Source organism: Triticum aestivum, chromosome 3A (genome assembly GCF_018294505.1).
Source record: "Triticum aestivum cultivar Chinese Spring chromosome 3A, IWGSC CS RefSeq v2.1, whole genome shotgun sequence".
NCBI lineage: Eukaryota > Viridiplantae > Streptophyta > Magnoliopsida > Poales > Poaceae > Triticum > Triticum aestivum.
This window is the reverse complement of record NC_057800.1, coordinates 52,683,174-52,702,151: the sequence shown is the minus strand read 5'-3', so window position 1 is coordinate 52,702,151 and position 18,978 is coordinate 52,683,174. Positions and strand designations below refer to the sequence as shown.

Sequence of the window (18,978 nt, the reverse complement as noted above, 5' to 3'; positions counted from 1 at the left end):
AAATTAATATTATTAGATGCATTATGCAAATTAGTTTTATATGCAGACTAAAAGGAAACGGAGGAGTAGTAAAGTAAAATTTGCTCCATATTTCCTTTTCATACTCCATTGTTTTGAACCCGGGAAAGGATCCCCATTTTTAAAAATGTTTTTTCCTTCGCTTTTGAGCGGAACGAGGCCTTATCAACCCCCGCTCCGGTGGCGGTAGAGAATGGGCAACGGCGAGAAGCGAAATTTCAAAATTTGCGGGGCAACACACTGGCTGGGGGAACGGCATCCCACTTCGCTTCCCACCACCACGCCCATCCCGCTTCCCCTCTCTCGGCCTCTCCGGGTTCCGGGCGCGGCGGATTGATTGATTGATCTGACCCTTCCGCCCCCAAGAAATTTATCACTCCCAATCCAACACCTTCCTTCTCTCACAGCCTCCCGAGCTTCCGCTTTCCGCATTCCAATCCGCCTCTGCCCCCCTTTCCTCGACCGCGTCCGTCTCCATGGGGAGGAAGAAGGGCGCCGTCGGCGGCGCGAAGAGCGTGGCCGTGCCCGTGCCGGCGCAGACGGAGGTGGAGGTTGAGAAGGAGGCCAAGAAAGCGGCTCCGAGGAAGCGCAACCCGTGCCCCGGAATCCGCGCCGTCGGCGGCCGGATCTACGACCCGGAGAACGGCAAGACCTGCCACCAGGTGAGCGCCGTTCCGGATCTGCAACCGTCCCTCCCGCGGGTCACTCTGTTCTGGGGGCCGGATTTGGCTGGCTGATTGGTTTTCCCGTTATGCGCTCGCAGTGCCGTCAGAAAACAACGGACTTTGCGGTGGCCTGCAAGCAGCCCGGGGGGAAGGGGCCCTGCTCAACCCACTTCTGCCACACGTGCCTGTCCAACAGGTAAAATTTATGGATTTCTTCACGGATTCTATCGCTCAGTATCTCCGTCTTGGTCTGACTCTGATCTGGTTTTTCTTCTCTGGCTTGTTTAGGTATGGCGAGGACGCGAAGAAGGCGGCCAAGAAGGCGCGCTGGGCCTGCCCTAAATGCAGGGGCATCTGCAACTGCAGCTTCTGCAGGTTACACCCACCCAAGAGCCAAGCTGATGCACGTTTATTATGGGATTTCTAGCTTAGTAGGTGTATTTCTTACTTAGCTTGGTTTTGTCTGACAGAAAGAAGAAAGGGGAGACTCCCACGGGGATACTGGCCCATGCCGCCAAGGCGACAGGGCACTCTTCCGTCCATGAGCTGCTGAAACAGGGCTCGGACATGGTGGCCGCTGCACAGACGCTGACCTCGCTCCCCGCGAAGATCAAGAAGGTCCATTTCTTTGTTTGGTGATTCTCTGTTCTACATTGTAATTGTTGTTCATTATTGCTGATTCTGTTTTGCTGGCCCCTTTGTTAGGAACAAAAGAGGGCCCTAGGGACAGATGATGATGCTGATGGAATAGTGGTTCAAGGCGATGAGAATGTAGGGACTGATCTCAATGCATTTCCTTCATCTCCTGCCAACAAGAAGCTGAAGAAGGGCGCTTCTGATGAGAGCACTGATGTGCTCAAGACCAAAACTGAGCTACCCAAAGGTACTCTGGTCACTAATGTTGTAGGGGCCAAGCTGGAGGCCGACGATGTTGGGTCTGCGATTCAGTTTTATGAATTCTGCCGCACATTTGCTGAGGTACTCATGGCAACCAAGTAATATTGATATTCTTTCAGCTTTTACTTTCTTTGTCTGTTGTTTGTATTGCATTACTTTCATGCGCATGTCTTAAAAAAATGGGTTATTGTTTCCATGGTTCCACATGTTGATCCGTCATCTTGTTTTTGCTGGAATATACTGTACTTTGTTGTGTAAATAGAATGATGTAGCAAATGATTTTTTTTGCGCAGGTGTTTCAAATAAAGAAGGGACAGCCTGAAAAAGTTCTTCAACTCATAACTGGAGGAAGCCGTAAAGGGCGAGTGGTGCCTTCAGTTGTTGCTGATCTTCACATTAGTTTGTTGTCTATCCTCCAAGAAGACAGAGGAGAGAAGTACGTCCATTCTGAATTGATGTTTCTTTGTAGTTTTGTTTAAATCTGATTATTAAATGACTAAGTGAGGTTATTTCGTTCATAGCCCTTTGGACTATTCAAGAGATGGGGATGCTTGGATAACTGAGACTGGCAGATATATTTGTGAATCCACAGTTATCTCGAAGGAACTACCTCTTGACTGTTTAAACCAAGGGGTATCAGGATATAAAAAGTTGAGCCCTTCTTTAAAGCTCCATGTGCTGAATTTTCTGTGTGATGAGACCCTTTCTACTGCGTAAGTACTGCCTACTGTATTTTTGTAGTAGTTCACTTGGCTATTTTACTCCTATATTAATTATATTTTGATTTTGTTCAGAACATTAAGGGGCTTGATTGTCAAACAAGATGAAGGTGCCACTGAGAGAAAGATTGCTGCAAGAGAAAAAATCCGTGCTGCGAAGGAAAAGGTCGAGAGCTCAGGCAACCTCTTTTCTTTTCGTCCACTCACTTAGTTTTGGAGTACTAAACAACAGGTTTCTCTGGTTTTACAGGAAAAAGAGCTTAAAGAAAGACTAAAGAATGAGATGGATAAATCAATGTTTCTGAGAAAAGGAGAAGAAATTAAGAGTCTCATTTCTCAAATTAAGGAGTTAAATGAAGACAAGGAGGCAGCAGTAGATGGTCTGAACATTATGAACTGATATATCTACATCTTTTCGTATTATATTTGTTTTAGCTTTCTGCACTTCATTACCTCTCCACATGCTTGATGTTTTGCAGTTTTATTAAATCTTTTTATACTGTACTTTGTTTTGCAGTTTTGTCAAATGTATCTTTCTGCACCTCTCTTTCAAGCTTTAGCTTGAATTTGTATTTGACAAATTACAAATGTTGCCTATTCATTTATACTCCTTTACGCGTGTATTCACTTTCTGTTTTGTTAATTCAGTGTTAAACCTGCATTATTCATGGTAATATTTTTCTAAAGCTCAACAGAATGAAAAAACATGTATGCTCTTCCCAAGCCTCTTGCATGTAGCCATGTGTCTTTTTCTGAATGTGAAGTAACTAAAGAACATTCTCAGCCTTAGGCTCCATTTCAAACATAACACTTCTCAGCATGGTGTGAAGTTATATCCCCTACACTGTTTGCTTATCTTATTCTGTAATGTGTTAAGGCGCTGAGCTAGCTGTGCGGTACTAATTGCCTTCTATTACCTCAACTGTGGCGATATTAGATGAGAAGCTCGGAGATCTACTTAGGACAAAGCCTGTCAGGAAAGACAAAGGGGTTGCATACTGGAAGTTTGATGGTTATTACAAGAAGACCTCAATAATGCGCCAAGGTTCATCCGAAGTTATTATGCAATAAGCTTTCGTGTTACTCATGTATATTTATGCAGTTAGTGACTACCAATATCATGTTTGTATCAGAGTTTGACACAACAGGGAACAATGACAAGTGGTTTATGTTCACTGAGGAAGAAGAAAAAGTAATTGGAGATCATTTGGCCCCAAGGTAAGGAGTTTATCATATACTCCCTCTGTAAAGAAATATAAGAGCATTTAGATCACTATTTCAGTGATCTAAACACTCTTATATTTATTTACAGAGGGAGTAGTATTTAGATGTTGTTTCCTTTATGAAGATAGTATATTTGGTGTTTAAGTACTAGCAGGTCACCAACGCTTTAGATCCGCTAGCAATTTTTGATTGTTGTACAGTGCTATCATGATTTGGCAACTTGGCTAACAATATATCTAATGCATGATCCTTAGTTAGCCCTGTTTCTCCTGATCTCCATGCACTAGTATGTTTATCCGTTGGCATCTAACTTAGGTCCTGTTGTAACTGGTTAATGTAGGTCCCAACTTCAGTGCAAGAGTCATACCCAGGCATGATGACCTACTGATCTTGAACTTTTGTTTCAGTGGTTTGAAGGTATTTATTTAATCCTTTTGCTGCTCATTGTTCCCAGATCCAACGGCATACCATATTTGTATACAACTGATACTGAAGTGTGTTATGTACCATCATCAAAGCAATATTTTAGAAGCTGGGTATATGTAACACAATTTTGAAAACTTAGAGAAAAATTATGGAAAAAACCCCCGGTGTAAGTAGATGGTTGATAGAAGTTACCCTTGTAAAGTTTTACCCAGTAAATACATGCATGGATTTTCTTGTGATTTTTCATATGTTGCAACTTAAGAGTGATTTTTGGTAAAGTTTGGAAAAAATGGCTAATGGCCCATTGCTGAATGTTTTGTGTTGGCAGGTGAGGTGGTGGTATGCTAGCGTCCTGGCGTTGCGTGTGATCCAAGTTGCGGGCTGACAACTTTTTGCGGTAGGGAAATTACGCAATGGCAGAAGAAGCAACAACTACCTGAAGATGCAGTCACAACATTCGAATCCTAGGGTTATGTTTTGTCCAGATGGAAACTTGGGAGGTTTTTGTGAACCATGGACAAAGTATGGTTTGAATGTTGTGAACTAACTTGGGAGGTTTGAATGTTGTCACATGGTCTCGCTTATGTTGGTTGTATAACCAATTGTTCTGTAGCTTGCATATATAGCAAGAAATCCAATTCACCTGTATCTCAGGTGGTGGTTATGCATCTAGCATGGCTAGGATTCCTCCACTTAAGTTGCCTGAATTCGGTCTTCACCTGCTTATGTCGCTTTTTCATTCTATGGTGATGTAGCTTCAGACCCATCTAGAAATGCTGATCGCCTTCTTCCACAGTTTGTGGTTGGTCGCGCTCGGTCTCACCACTCGATTCAAACTTAACGGAACTGTATACTTGAGCACAAACCAGTACAATCCCGCACAACTGCCTAGGGTAGCCCTGCTTTGCAATAGTATCTAGTAACTTCATAAACCAGAATCTTAGATGTAGATGCCACTAGTACTAGGGTAACTCTAGCAGATTACTTGAAACCGGGCCTTTAAAACTGTATTATAGCTTCCCTTTGTAATTTGGGATCTGTTGGATATCGCTAGGTAACACACATGAACTTTTAGCCGCATGATACTTACTACATGCTTTTGTTTGGAAGCGTATAAAACCTAAACGCCTTGGAGATTAGGCGTAGCTCTCTCTTCGGAGAGTAGGAACGCTTATATGATTTTCACATTGTATCAGAGCCTATCTCCTCTCCATCCATGTAGCAAAAAAGAAAAAGAAAAAGAAAAAGAAAACAATCCGCATCACCATCATGGCTTCCTCATAGACCGCCAGGCTGTCCCTTGGGCCTCCAACGTATGAGAAGCGTTGACGGGAAGTGGTTTCACCATATTCCCGTGCCATGCTGTAGCGACCCGATCCGAATGGATCAAGTCTCTGTGCATAAGTGTCATCCCTGGATCGGTAATACTGACACGCACAGTACTTGAAGGATTTATAACAGAGTAGCAATCACACACTTATTACATAGAATGTCTCAAAATAGAACTTATTACAATAAATATGGCTTAAGGCCATCTAAGTAAGATAACAACGGAAGGCTTGAAAGATAAAGTGAGTCCATCAACTCCAATGGCATAGCTGAGTGCATGACAAACGACCTAGCACACCTTACTCTTCGTCTGAAAATTCTGCAATATGATATGTTGCAGCTCGAACGGGTCAGCACATGGAATATGCTGTCAAGATAACACAGTAGATCAATGAACAAGTAAATGTTATTACTACATGCATATATGGCTGGTGGAGGCTCTATGGTTATAATGTTTTTGCGAAAAGCCAATTTTTCCCTACAACAAAGGAATATATTTTATTTAACTACAAAGTTTGTTAAAAACATTGAGAATGGTAAATCCCCATCTCAATCCCAATTAAAAGTAATTAACATCCCAACAAATTAACTTAGAGTGATGAGATCCACAGGATAATCCAAGAACCAGATACTCAAGATGTCCATAACCGGGGACACGGCTAACCATGATTAGTTTGTACACTCTGCAGTGGTTTGTTCACTTTTCCCCACAAGAACCGATCTCCTCCGTTGTATTTCTCGCACTGCATGGTGTTTGAGAAACAGATGACCGAGACACAGTCTTTCCGAAGAGGTCCCCTTAACCGATAGATAGGCCGGTACACCTACAATCCCCTACATCTGCTAGCCCATCATGGAAAGGTTTCCCACAACTTACTCAACTATGCTAGAGCCCATAATAGCTTGTGGCTGCACACGGAAGTTTCCAGCATGAATAATCTTATGACCCCTTTGAGCCTGGGTGGCGAACCAAAAAGGACATCACTGGTATATCCCCACGTGCCCGCGACCAATCCACCTTGATGTGTGTTTAAGTAGCCACCTTAAGTAAACAATTAATTATTAATCTCACATCTGTCATGGATACTCTCAAACCCAATCCACATCTATGAGCATAGCATGGCAATAAGTAGCATAACGCAGAAGTAACTCCCAGGGTTAGATAATAAAAGGGTAATAGGTTCTACCTCATCATCTACCTCCCAAACCCACAAGTTAAGAGATCCTACTCATGCAATGTTTGAGGAGTTGAAACTAATGCATAAAAACTAGGTAAAAGGGATATGATCGAAGTGTTACTTGCCTTGTTGATAATCCGCAAAACCTAGTGACTCGTAGTAGCATGCTGCGCACTCCGGAAATTCTATCGCAAACAAACAATAGCATACATAAGCACTCAAGCAAAGATGCATGGGTAAATATCAAATAAGAAGATTGAATCTAAAAACTCAACTGAAAAGATTTGATCTGGAAAAAGAATCAATCGAATCGGAGCTACGGAACTGAAACTACGGTAAAAAAAACTTTGAAAAAAAAATCTGCTTGAAACCAAATTTTAAATTTGTCAAAACCTTGTTCAAGTTGGTTAGACAAAAAGAGGGCTTCGAGACGAAGGTCTAGGCACTTGTTTCACACGATTTGGATAAACGAGCGAAAAGATAAACTAAAACGAAGATCAGGGCAGAAATCGCGATCGAAAATAATCGTGGAAAATACCTGGAAAATAAAACGAGACGAACAGGCTAACGAACGAACGTTTGCTGTCTGCGGTTAACTGACGAACAACGTTCGTTAAAACGAACAAACGGACGAACGTCCGCTAAATAACAGAACCGAGAAAACCGAACCGAACAAAATAAAAAAAATGCATACAGGGTTTTAAAAAACCCGATCGGTTTTACCTAAACCGAAAAAACCGGGCGTCGGATTTCGGTGAGATCCGGCGAACGGCGGCGGCTCCGACGGGCTTGCGCGGGCGGCGCCGCGAGGCTCGGGGTCCGCGGCGGCGCGGCTCGGCAGCAGCGGCGACGGGTTTGCGGCGGCGGCGGCGCTGCGGCGAGGGGCGGTGGCGGCGGCGACTTGGGGGTCCAGGGGGGTGCGGGCGACGCTATTTAAGGGGGGAGGGGGGGGGGGCTCGGCCTCGGGAGGAGTCTCGGGCGGCGACGGCGGCTCGCCCGTGTCCAGGCAGGACTCGGGCACGACGGCGGAGGCGGTGGCGCGATGCGGGCCAGCCTGGCTCGGCTGGGCCTTCGGCCCAGTCGTGCATTGACTTTTTTTGAAACATATTTCGCTGGAAAAATCCAAAAAAATAAAATTAAAATTTAAAAATACCAAAATAAAATTTCACCGTCTAAATAGAATATTTAGAACAAAGTGAACATTTTCTTGGCCTAAAAATGCAATTTTAAAAAATGCATATTTTCTAATTCAAATAAAATAGCAATAAAATCCAAATAAAATTATTTATTTAATTTTAATATTTTCCTCCAATATTTCATTTATTTTGGAGAAGTCATATTATCTCCTCTCATATATTTTAATATGAAATATTTTTGGAGAGAAAAATAATTAAAACCAAAAATGATCCCCGTTTCAATATTTGATAAAAATTCAAATATGAAAATCGTGAAATCCCCAACTCTCTCCGTGGGTTCTTGAGTTGTTTAGGATTTTTAGGATCGCAAAACAAAATGCAATAAAATATAATATGCATGAATGATCTATGTATAACATTCCAAATTAAAAATTTGGAATGTTACACATGCATACCGTATTTTAGGCAACCATCCAAATGAACTATGACTAGAGCACACATGTAGAAGAAGCTAGCAACCAAACAGAGCGAATAGGATTTTAAATGGTCCAAAAGAAGCATGATGTGTGCCATACGGCAAAAAATCTTGAAAATAATGTGAATCTTATCCAAATAAACTTAGTAAGAACAATAGAAAAACGATCCAAATAAACCTAACAAAAATGAAAAAAACATAGCACGAGATCATACATGGGAGTGAACAGGTTTTCATACTGGCCGCCTCCTTCGACTCCGACGACCGCCTCTAAGGGCCAGTTCTTTTCGACGATTCTCCCAGAATCACCCACCTCCCCAGCTTCTCCCAGAATCGCCACTCCATAATTTTTTACAATCCTATCTAGTTAAGGTCTAATTAGCTAGGATTGTAAAAAACATATGGAGTAGTGATTCTGGGAGAAGCTGGGGAGGGGGGCGATTCTGGTAGAATCGCCCAAAAGAACTGGCCCTAAGAGTCCCCTGTTACTCACTGCATCACAGGCAGTCTGTATGTCGAAGCTAAATCCGGGAGATCCCTCGATAGGGTATCGTGGCTAGGAGATTGGGCTAGATGGTAACAAGTGGCAATGTTTTACCTAGGCTCAAACTCTCACGGTGGAGATAATATCCTACTCCTGTTCGTATATATTGCAATTTAGGTGTATACAAAGTACATATGAAGACCAGGGGATTTTAATCTGTCTATCGACGAGCCCGACCCCTGACTTATAAACATACAGGGAGTCCTAGGGTTACATATCCTAGTCAACTACGTCGGTGGAGGTAGAGTCCTCCATGATACCGATACGTTTGGCTTGCACGTCAAGTCTTCTGGAGTCTTCGTATAACGCCACATGGTCCACTCAGTGTGGCCCAAGATGAAACTGACCTAGCAGTCGCCAACCCGGTCCACTAAGTCGAGAACCGACATGGTGAGAGAGCCCTGCGCCGCAACACCATCATTATGTATGAATAGATTTGTGGAGTGGTTTGGACAATAAGGGCATGTTTGGTAGTCTACATCACCCCAAAACACTACTAGGGAAAACCCTAGTAGTAGCGCTTGTTTTGTAGCTAGCAGTAGTGCTTGTACAAGCGGTACCACTAAGGTGCTACAACTAACTGTTGGCAGTAGCGCTAGAAAGCGAGCGGTACTGCTGTACCTAGTTAGCAGTAGCGCTTTTCTTAGAAAGCGCTACTGATAATACTAAGTAGTAGCAGCGTTTCTTTTGAAAAGCGCTCCTACTAACTTTTCGTGTATTTTTGAAAATACAGCTTATTTCGTTGTGGTTTTATAGACAATACTTTCATCATATGATTTTATGACCATGATTAGTTATTATATATAACAGTGGATGAAATGAACGTGGAGTAGATTCAAGTGGAGGCAACATGTGGTGCATGTCAAAAGTACTACTAATCCAAACTTGATCTAGTTTGGATTAGTAGTACTTTCAATGTGCATCACATGTTGCCTCCACTTGAATCTAGTCCATGTTCATTTCACCTACTGATATATATATAGTAACTCATCATGCTCATATAACAACTTAGCATCATGTATCATCGATCATAATAATAAATACTCATCATTGGTATCATAATAACAAGTCCTACTCATCATCATCGATCATACAACTTCTACTCGTTATCATAAGAACAAGTCACACTCATCATCATCATAGTCATCTAACCAACCCTACTTAATTGTTCTTAGTGCATGATCATGAGTATTAGCTAGGACCTAAATACCATCTCTAAGGTAAAATAGCATAAAACAAGATAGGCCCTGACTCTCTATTATGGAGAATGGAGGTCATCCTGTCTCCAATTCTTGCCCTTCGCATAATGTTGCTTCCAAGTAGCTCCCTACGATTGACCATACATTTTTTTCCAATCTTTGATTGTCATGTCTTCATCGGTTTTAGAAATCCGGTATGAACAACAGTGATGCGTAGGATGACCTGGCCGAAAGTTCATAACATCAAGGCGACCATTCGAAAACATCAAATGAGACACACAATCCTTCGGGATTTTCTATTGAAAAAATAGTAATAACTTCGTAGTTAGCAATGTAGTTGAGTTTTAGAAGAATTTATGCAAAAGATGCACGGATGTCGTAATAGTAAAAAATCATACATATAACATCACTAATACAGCTAAAACCCTAGCGAACGATGGGTATCGGCGCGGGCGGTGGACACCCAAAGAGAAGGAACCATCACTGGATCATAGCTCCAGTGAGATCCTTGAAGAACCTGCCCTCCAACGCAACCATGTAGCGACGAACGTGCTCGTCCTCCTCGCTAACATGGTGACGTACCAGCTCCGCGGGGTCCTCAAGCCTCTGCACCGTCACTGGCCCACGCGACCGCCACCAAAGAAGGTTTGGGTCAACGATAGGCTGGCTCCTCACCAAGCTGCGCCCCTCGAAGGTAGCACCTCCCAGTACCAGCCCGACGGAGCCCAGTCCCGGACATGGCCCCTCTAATCAAGCAGGCCTCCTCCTCCGAGTCGACGATGAGGATGCGGGATAGGCATCATCGACATTTATGCGAGAATAATTGCTTTAACTAAAAAAATAACAACAAATGTGACATGTTGAACATGGTTCAATCATAACTAGGGTTCATACTACATTATTCTAAGATTAAATACCTAAATTATATTAACTACACCTAATTAAAAACCTACATTCTGTACATGATAACTAGCTAGGGTTCAAACTACATTATTCTAAAATTAAACACCTAAGATCATAACCTACTACATTATTCTAAGATTTAGCCTAAATTTTTCAACCAGCTAGGGTTCAAAATTAACTAGGGAGGAGGAAGGAGGAGGGAGGAGGAGTACCTCTCAGTGGAGGACGGCCGGCGCGGGGGGCGGGGGAGGTCGGCCGGCGGGGTGATACGTCTCCAACGTATCTATAATTTTTGATTTTTCCATGCTGTTTTATTATCAATCTTGGATGTTTTATAATCATTTTATATCATTTTTTGGTACTAACCTATTGACATAGTGCCCATTGCCAGTTTCTGTTTTTCCCATGTTTTTTACATTGCAGGAAATCAATATCAAATGGAGTCCAAATGGCACGAAACTTTACGATGATTTTTATGGGCCAAAAGCAAGCATATGGGCCCTGGTTGCACCTGGGGGGTGCCCCGATAGGGATGTAAATGGATCGGATCGAATCGGATAATGCCTTTACCATATCCTTTACCATATTTTTTTGTTGGATTCAGAGCGGAGCAGATATTGATCAGATGCGGATTATATCGGACTATGGATTCAAAGCGGATTCAGAACGAACTCGGACGGAAAACAGACAAAAATATCGGGTGACATGTGCAAAGAAACATGAACTTATTTCTTCTTTGCAAACAATATGAAAACATGTTTTTATCCAACCACATCACACTAGAGAGTGGCCAAGCTTTTAAAAGTCATAACTCACACCAATATCACAACAATAAACAGTACTGGTCATACTTAAGAAATACTTAATCCAAAGGTCTATTGAAGTTTTTATTTATTATAAAAGGCAATTAGTCGATCAAGTAGAAGTCCATAACACGTCCTTGACTTCTCTTCAACGTGGTGTTTCAACCAGTCCACTTGCAACACCCTGTGAGAGTGATAGAAGATATTTAGATGCCGCACTTGACAATCAAAAAATAATTTATAATTAGTTGTAGTGAACTAAGTAGTTCGAACACACACACATTAATTCTGGGGTAGTGGGGTGTATGTGTCCACATGATTTAATATGAATTTTTTTAGTGTGTGTATATATAGAGAGAAGAGAAACATGAGGCACCACATATTATATGCACATACTATATGCATGTATTGATGTATGCGCACACCATGCATGTACTTATGGCTTTTATATCTTGTTTGGTTTCTCACGTGCAACAAAAGAGAATTTTTGGAAAAAGCTTTTTCTAGTGATTTTTTTTGCAAAAGTGATGAAGATCTTAAAATGATTGGTGTTTCTTCTATTGATTCCTTATTTAGTAAAGTTAATAATGATGAAAAAGGGACTGGAGAAGAGTCAACTTTAGGTAGAAGGCGTCCCAATATTTCGGAGGGTGAAAATCTTGTTGAGAAAATGAAAGTGGGTTTGGAGAGATCAAAACTTTAGCTAGTGATGCACCCACTATTTTGGATTACAAAGACTTCAATTATGATAGTTGCTCTTTGATTGATTGTATTTCTTTGTTGCAATCCATGATAAATTCACCCCATTCTTATGAACAAAATAAAGCTTTTACTAAACATATTGTTGATGCTATGATGAAAGCTTATGAAGAAAAGTTGGAATTATAAGTTTCAATTCCTAGAAAATTGTATGATGAGTGGGAACCTACTATCAAAGTCAAGATTAAAAATTATGAGTGTTTTGCTTTGTGTGACTTGGGTGCTAGTGTTTCCACAATTCTGAAATCTTTATGTGACGTGCTTGGTCTTACCAATCTTGAAGAATGTTCTTTGAATTTACACTTGGCGGATTCTACTATTAAAAAGCCTATGGGAAGAATTAATGATGTTCTTATTCTTGCAAATATGAATTATGTTCCCATAGATTTCATTGTTCTTGATATTGATTGCAATCCGTCTTGTCCAATTATTCTTGGTAGACCGTTTTTACGCACTATCGGTGCCGCGATTGATATGAAAGAAGGCAATATTAAGTTCCAATTTCTTTTGAGGAAGGGTATGTAACACTTTCCTAGAACTAGAATTAAGCCACCCTATGAATCAAACATGAGGGCATCTTATGGATCTCGAACCAAAGATGATAAAATTTAGATCCTTGCTTTATGCCCAGCTAAGGGCGCAAAACTATAGTGCTTGTTGGGAGGCAACCCAATGAATATAATTTATTTTTGCTTTTTTCTTCCTGTTCTTGAGTGTTAGCAAAATTATGCTACTGTTATGATTGTGTTTTTTATGTTTTAATTAGTGTTTGTGCCAAGTAAAACCTTTAGGATCTTCTTGGCAATAGTTGTTTGATCTTGCTGGAAAAAAACAGAAAGTTTTCGCTTACGGAATTAATTTTAATTTTTTACCAGAGAGCGATAAAATACCCATTCCACTTGTAGTAGATAAATATACAAATTTCTCAGGTCTTCCTAATTTTTCAGAGTTTTTTGAGTTACAGAAGTATTCGAAATAGTCAGATTTCTACAGACTATTCTGTTTTGACAGATTCTGTTTTCTTTGTGTTGTGTGCTTATTTTGATGGCTCTATGGTTTTCTTTGAAGAGTTTTTGCCATAGAAAAGTTGGAATACAATAGATATAATACAAAAACAAAATATGAATTGGTTTGATACATCACTTATAGTAGTGGTTTATTATTCTTATACTAACGGATCTCACGAAGGCTTTGTTGAGTTTTGTGTGATTGAAGTTTTCAAGTTTTGGGTTATCTTACGATGGATGAAGGAAGGATGTAAGAGCCTAAGCTTGGGGATGCCCCGACATCCCAAGCTATTATTCAATAATGAGCAACCAACTAAGCTCGAGGATGCCCCCGAGTGGCATCCCCGCTTTCTTCCAACAACTATCGGTATTTTACTCGAGATTATATTTTTATTCGTCACATGATATGTGTTTTGCTTGGAGCATCTTGTATGATATGTGTCTTTGCTTGTTTTATTTTTTGTTTTAAGTTATCAATCCTTGCTGGACACACCTATTTGAGAGAGCCAAAATTATGTCATGATTTGTTAGAATTGCTCTCTATGCTTCACTTAAATCTTTTATGAGCTAGGACTTGCTCTAGTGCTTCACTTATATCTTTTTGAGCATAGTGTGCTTTGTTATTTTAAAGAAATGCTCTCTTGCTTCACTTAGATTATTTGAGAGTTAGTAAAATTTTGAAGAAATTCTCTCTTGCTTCACTTAAATTTTTTTGTGAGGAAGAAAATTTGTTATGCTCATGATCTTCACTTATATTTGTTTGAGCTTATGAAAAGCAACTCATGAAAATTAGTCCCAAAGTGATAGATATCCAAGAAGGATAAAGTAAAAAATGTCATGAAGATCATTGGACAAAATAAACTTGTTTTTTAGTAATAGTTTTGAGATATGATGATGTGATATGTGAGTTATGTTGATGAGTAATTATGCTTTAGTAGGAATATTGGTGTTAAGGTTTGTGATTCCCTATGCATGCACGAAAGTCAATAGTCATGCAATGAAAATTATATCCTACTTGTGGTGCATTATTCGGTGTTAATTATGCTTAATGCTTGCTTATGAGATTATTCATTTCTTGGTTGGTCGCTTCCCAATCTTTTGCCAGCCTTCATTTCGCACTAACACTAGTAGAAAAAGGGCCTGTTGTCCCGGTTCGTAAGGGCCTTTTGTCCCGGTTCCTGAACCGGGACTAAAGGGTCGGTACTAATGCCCTGTCCCTTCAGTCCCGGTTCAATCCAGAACCAGGACAGATGGCCTCCATGTGGCCTGTGCGCGGAGCCCAGCCAGGAGGGCCTTTGGTCCCGGTTGGTGGCACCAACCGGGACCAATAGGCATCCACGCGTCAGCATTTCTGTGGCTGGGGTTTTTGTTTTTTTGAAGGGGGGGGGGTTTGGGGGTTTTGGGGGTTAATTTAGGTGTTTCATATATTGTGTTAGCTAGCTATAATTAATAGAGAGAAGTGTCCTCTCTTATGTCCGTGCTTGGTCGACGTACTATACATACGTATAGAGAGGACTAGACACGCTAGCTAGCTAGTAAGCAAACGAAGGAAACAGAAGATCGTCATGAACATATATGCATACAGAGAGAAGTGATATCGACCACCTCTCCTTCTCCGAGAGATTGGTCGAACAACAAGTTCTCGTATATCTATCCGACACTACCGGCTACATATATACAATAATTATCTCTTACAAATATAATCTCCTAACATACGGACTCATGGTCCACATAGTATTATCCGTCTTCAGCGATCACGTGGTCAAGAAAGAATGCCGCCAATTCCTCTTGAATTGCTCGCATGCGAGCTGGTGCTAGGAGTTCATCCCGCTTCCGAAACATCTAATTTGAAGAAGGGGGTCAATATATATATATATATATATATATATATATATATATATATATATATATATATATATGAATGAATGAAACTCAACACAAATGATGGTAATAAAATAAAATTGTGAATGTTGTTATTTACGCACTTCATATTGTTCGTCTGAGTAGCCCCGCTCACAGGTCATGTGGCGGATGGACTCGCAAACGTAGTATCCACAGAAATCATTCCCTTGTTCCTGCCACAACCACTTTACAAGAAATAGAGGTCAATCAAACTGATAAGCAGGAATGCCAAATGGTATTGATGAAACTAGCGCTTGAATCAATAGGAGATGCGCGGAACATGCTACTATAGTACTTACTTTCGGGTGTCTAAATTGCAGCTTCTTCGGGAGTCCCGGAGCTTTTTTGGTGAATTTTTTCCAAACCCTGCCAGACAAAGAAAACAATTACTTGATATATCAGGAAATGAACAAAGTTGCTGATATGGTGGATAATGATCGATTTAACTTACTTCTCGAGCATTTGAGTCATGTCCGCATAGTCCTGGGGATCTTTTCATCTTGAGTCTAAGACGGTTACTAGTCCCTGCTCAAGCTTAATCTCTAGGAGAATATAGTGGAAACTGCACACGCATGCATAACTCATCAATTACATTACTATAACCTTGACTAATATATAAGGGAAACCGAATACGCACAAGACAGTAACACTCACTTGAAGTTGTAAGGAAAGAGTATTATATCTTTGTTTTCATTTATTACCAACGATCGTAGCAAGTTGGCCTCGGTATCTGCGGCATGAAATTTAACCTGAGTTGCATCTATGATATTTGTGTTAATCAACCCAATATCACCGATTTGTCGTTTCTTCAATTCGACGATCTTCAATCTGCATAATATAGTGAGGATAATTATAAATACATGCAATGAAAGAGCTAAGCTATATAGAGAGACTTAATGACAGAAGTAGTACTACTTACAGACAGTAGCAGGTGACCGTTGCTTTATCGAGGGCCAATTGATTGAAAAACTGAAAGAACTCCTCAAATGGAACATGCAACAGATCAATTCCAACGAAGTCATGCTCCTTTTTAACTCTCACATACAAAGTACTCCTCCCCCAGACTCTCTGCAGATTTTCAAGTACCAATCATGCAATCTTCACATCATCGTTGATAGAGATCTTTCATCTTTGACGAGAGGCTTCCCGTACTCGTATCTTTGTATATGCACCTCCGTGAAATCATAATGTACATCGTCGAGCAGGTAATCTCCAAGATTGCTATAACCGGGCACCATCCTCAGATCATTAGCGACAATGTCGCTAGGCACCTCGAGCGGGGGGCACAATTGCTTCGCTTGTTCGCCGAGCTGTGCAATTTGTTTCCCAGCTCGTCGTTCTTTCAGCCTTTGATCACTGACAGTACTTCCCGACCGCTCCGCTTCGGCAAATTCCTTTCCAATAATGCGCTCATAGTTTCCTTTCGACGGAGACATGGGTGGTTTTGTCAGGGCAGACAGAGTGCGCTTCGCTTTCACCGGATCTACCTTCTCCTCCGGAGGTGGATGTTTCTTTGCTTTCACCCCTTCAAAGAAGCTCCTCACTTCTTCTCGCGCGATCTTGGCGTTCTCCTCCGGGGTCCTCTCGTATGGTAACTTCTCTGGAGTCTTCAGAGAAGGACCGAATCTGTATGTCCTCCCGCCTCTGGCTGTACTGCTAGACGCCGGCAGAGCAGACAGAGCGGTTGTCTTCTTTACTTGCTTACGAGGCGGAGGAGAAGGACTACGACGCGCCGGAGCAGCCGGAGCGGTGGCAGGTCTCTTACGCCCTTGCTGACGAGGCGGAGAAGGAGGAGGCTGGCTGCTCGGGCGCGACGGCGCAGGCGGAGAAGGAGGCGGAGTGCTGCCACGCGCCGGAGAAGGAGCCGGCCGAGTTCCCTGATCGTCACTCGCCAGAGGAGGAGGCGGTGGAGGAGGCGGAGTGCCCTAACTTGCCGGAGGAGGAGGAGGAGGTGGAGGCGTCCAGTTCGGAAGGTTGACGAGCTCCTTCCGCCATAGGCATGGAGTCTTCAGAGCAGAACCTAGCCAAGTCTCCCCTTCACCGGTAGGGTGGTCAAGCTGGAGGTCCTCAAATCCCTCCGTTATTTCATCCACCATCACCCTAGCATATCCTTCTGGAATCGGCCGGCAGTGAAGAGTTGCGCCGGGTTCAGTAGGAAAAATAGAGCCAATAGCCGCCTTGACCTTCATATTAATCCATTGCGTCATAAGGTGGCAATTTTGAGACTCCGTGATAGCATCCACGGGATAGCTAGCAGGAGCCATCAAGACATGCTCCGGCTGAAGCAGCTCGGTGGAAGCCACGTTGCTTCTCTGCTGAGATGGCGTAGCTTCGGGGGAAGCTTCAGTAGTTCGTTTGCTGCGATTTTCTTCTCGTTCCTCTATCGCTTGTACCCTTGCTTGCAGCGCCTGCATTTGGGTCTGCTGCACTTTTTTCCTCCTCTCCTGGCATTTGTAACCGCCTGCGTCCGGAAACCCAACCTTCCACGGAATGGAGCCTGGCGTGCCTCGTGTCCGTCTAGGGTGCTCAAGATTCCCGAGGGCCATTGTGAGCTCGTCGTTCTCTCTGTCTGGAACGAACGTCCCTTGCTGCGCTGCTTCGATATACTGTTGAGGCTTCTTGACTGGTATGTCCATTTGATCGTTCGTCCAAATGCACTTCCCTGATACAGGGTCCAAGGTTCCGCCAGCCCCGAAGAACCAAGTCCGGCAACGGTCTGGCCAGTTAATTGTCTCTGGTTCGATCCCTTTATCAACCAGATCATTCTCAGTCTTGGCCCACTTAGGCCGGGCTACGAGGTAGCCACCTGACCCCGTGCGATGGTGATGCTTCTTCTTCGCAGCATTTTGCTTGTTTGTCGCCGACATCTTCTTACTCTTTTCCGATGTCTTGTGGGCCACAAATGCGGGCCAGTGATCTCTGATCTTCTCATATCTGCCCTTGAATTCTGGTGTCTCTTTATTTTCGACAAACTTATTCAGCTCTTTCTTCCACCTCCTGAATAGTTCTGCCATCCTCTTAAGAGCAAAAGACTTGATTAATTGCTCTTTAACTGGCTTCTCCGGATCATCCTCTTGCGGTAGGGTGAAATTTGACTTCAGCTCAGTCCAAAGATCATTTTTCTGCATATCATTGACATAAGACACCTCAGGGTCTTCTGTAGCCGGCTTTAACCATTGCTGGATGCTGATCGGGATCTTGTCCCTAACCAAAACCCCGCACTGAGCAACAAATGCGCTCTTTGTCCGGAGGGGTTCAATCGGTTGGCCGTCGGGCGCGATTGCTATGATCTCAAACTTTTCATCCGAGCTCAACTTTTTCTTCGGGCCTCGTCTCTTTACCGAAGTTGTGCTCGATCCGGAGGGCTAGAAAAAAGAACAAAGACTTAATTAATATGTGTACATACCAAAACAATGAATGCATCAATTAGCTAGTCAGCAGAAGCTTAACTAATATATATACCTGGTCGGACTCGGTTCGGTCATCGGAGACGTCATCACGGTCTCCTTCTTGCACCGGCATTGGGTCACCGGAGCTGTCCTCACGGTCTCCTTCTTGCACCGGCATTAGGTCACCGGAGCCATCATAATCATAGCCAGCTGCTTCCAGACCATCGGTGTCGTTGAGAAACAACGAGCAGACGACATCACTTCCTTGTGCGATTATGTCCCCCAACAACTCTTCTTGTACTTCGTCTCGGGCGGTGTCCATAGTTTCTACAAATATTTACAACATGGTAATTATTATTCAAACATGACAGATGGATATATTAGTGGCAACGTAGAACTAATATT

General features: G+C 42.4%; 1 protein-coding gene across 1 annotated transcript; it reads left to right on the top strand.

The window, feature by feature from the left end:
* The first annotated feature begins 200 nt into the window (after positions 1–200).
* LOC123060195 (uncharacterized) lies at positions 201–4,656 on the top strand. The gene is made up of 13 exons (XM_044482782.1): positions 201–680; positions 782–879; positions 972–1,058; positions 1,154–1,301; positions 1,389–1,661; positions 1,874–2,016; positions 2,102–2,293; positions 2,375–2,465; positions 2,550–2,679; positions 3,237–3,344; positions 3,433–3,517; positions 3,864–3,940; positions 4,278–4,656. The coding sequence occupies exons 1-12, from the start codon at positions 495–497 to the stop codon at positions 3,898–3,900; spliced, it is 1,578 nt and encodes a 525-aa protein (XP_044338717.1). The 5' UTR covers positions 201–494; the 3' UTR covers positions 3,901–3,940; positions 4,278–4,656.
* Positions 4,657–18,978: the final 14,322 nt, after the last annotated feature.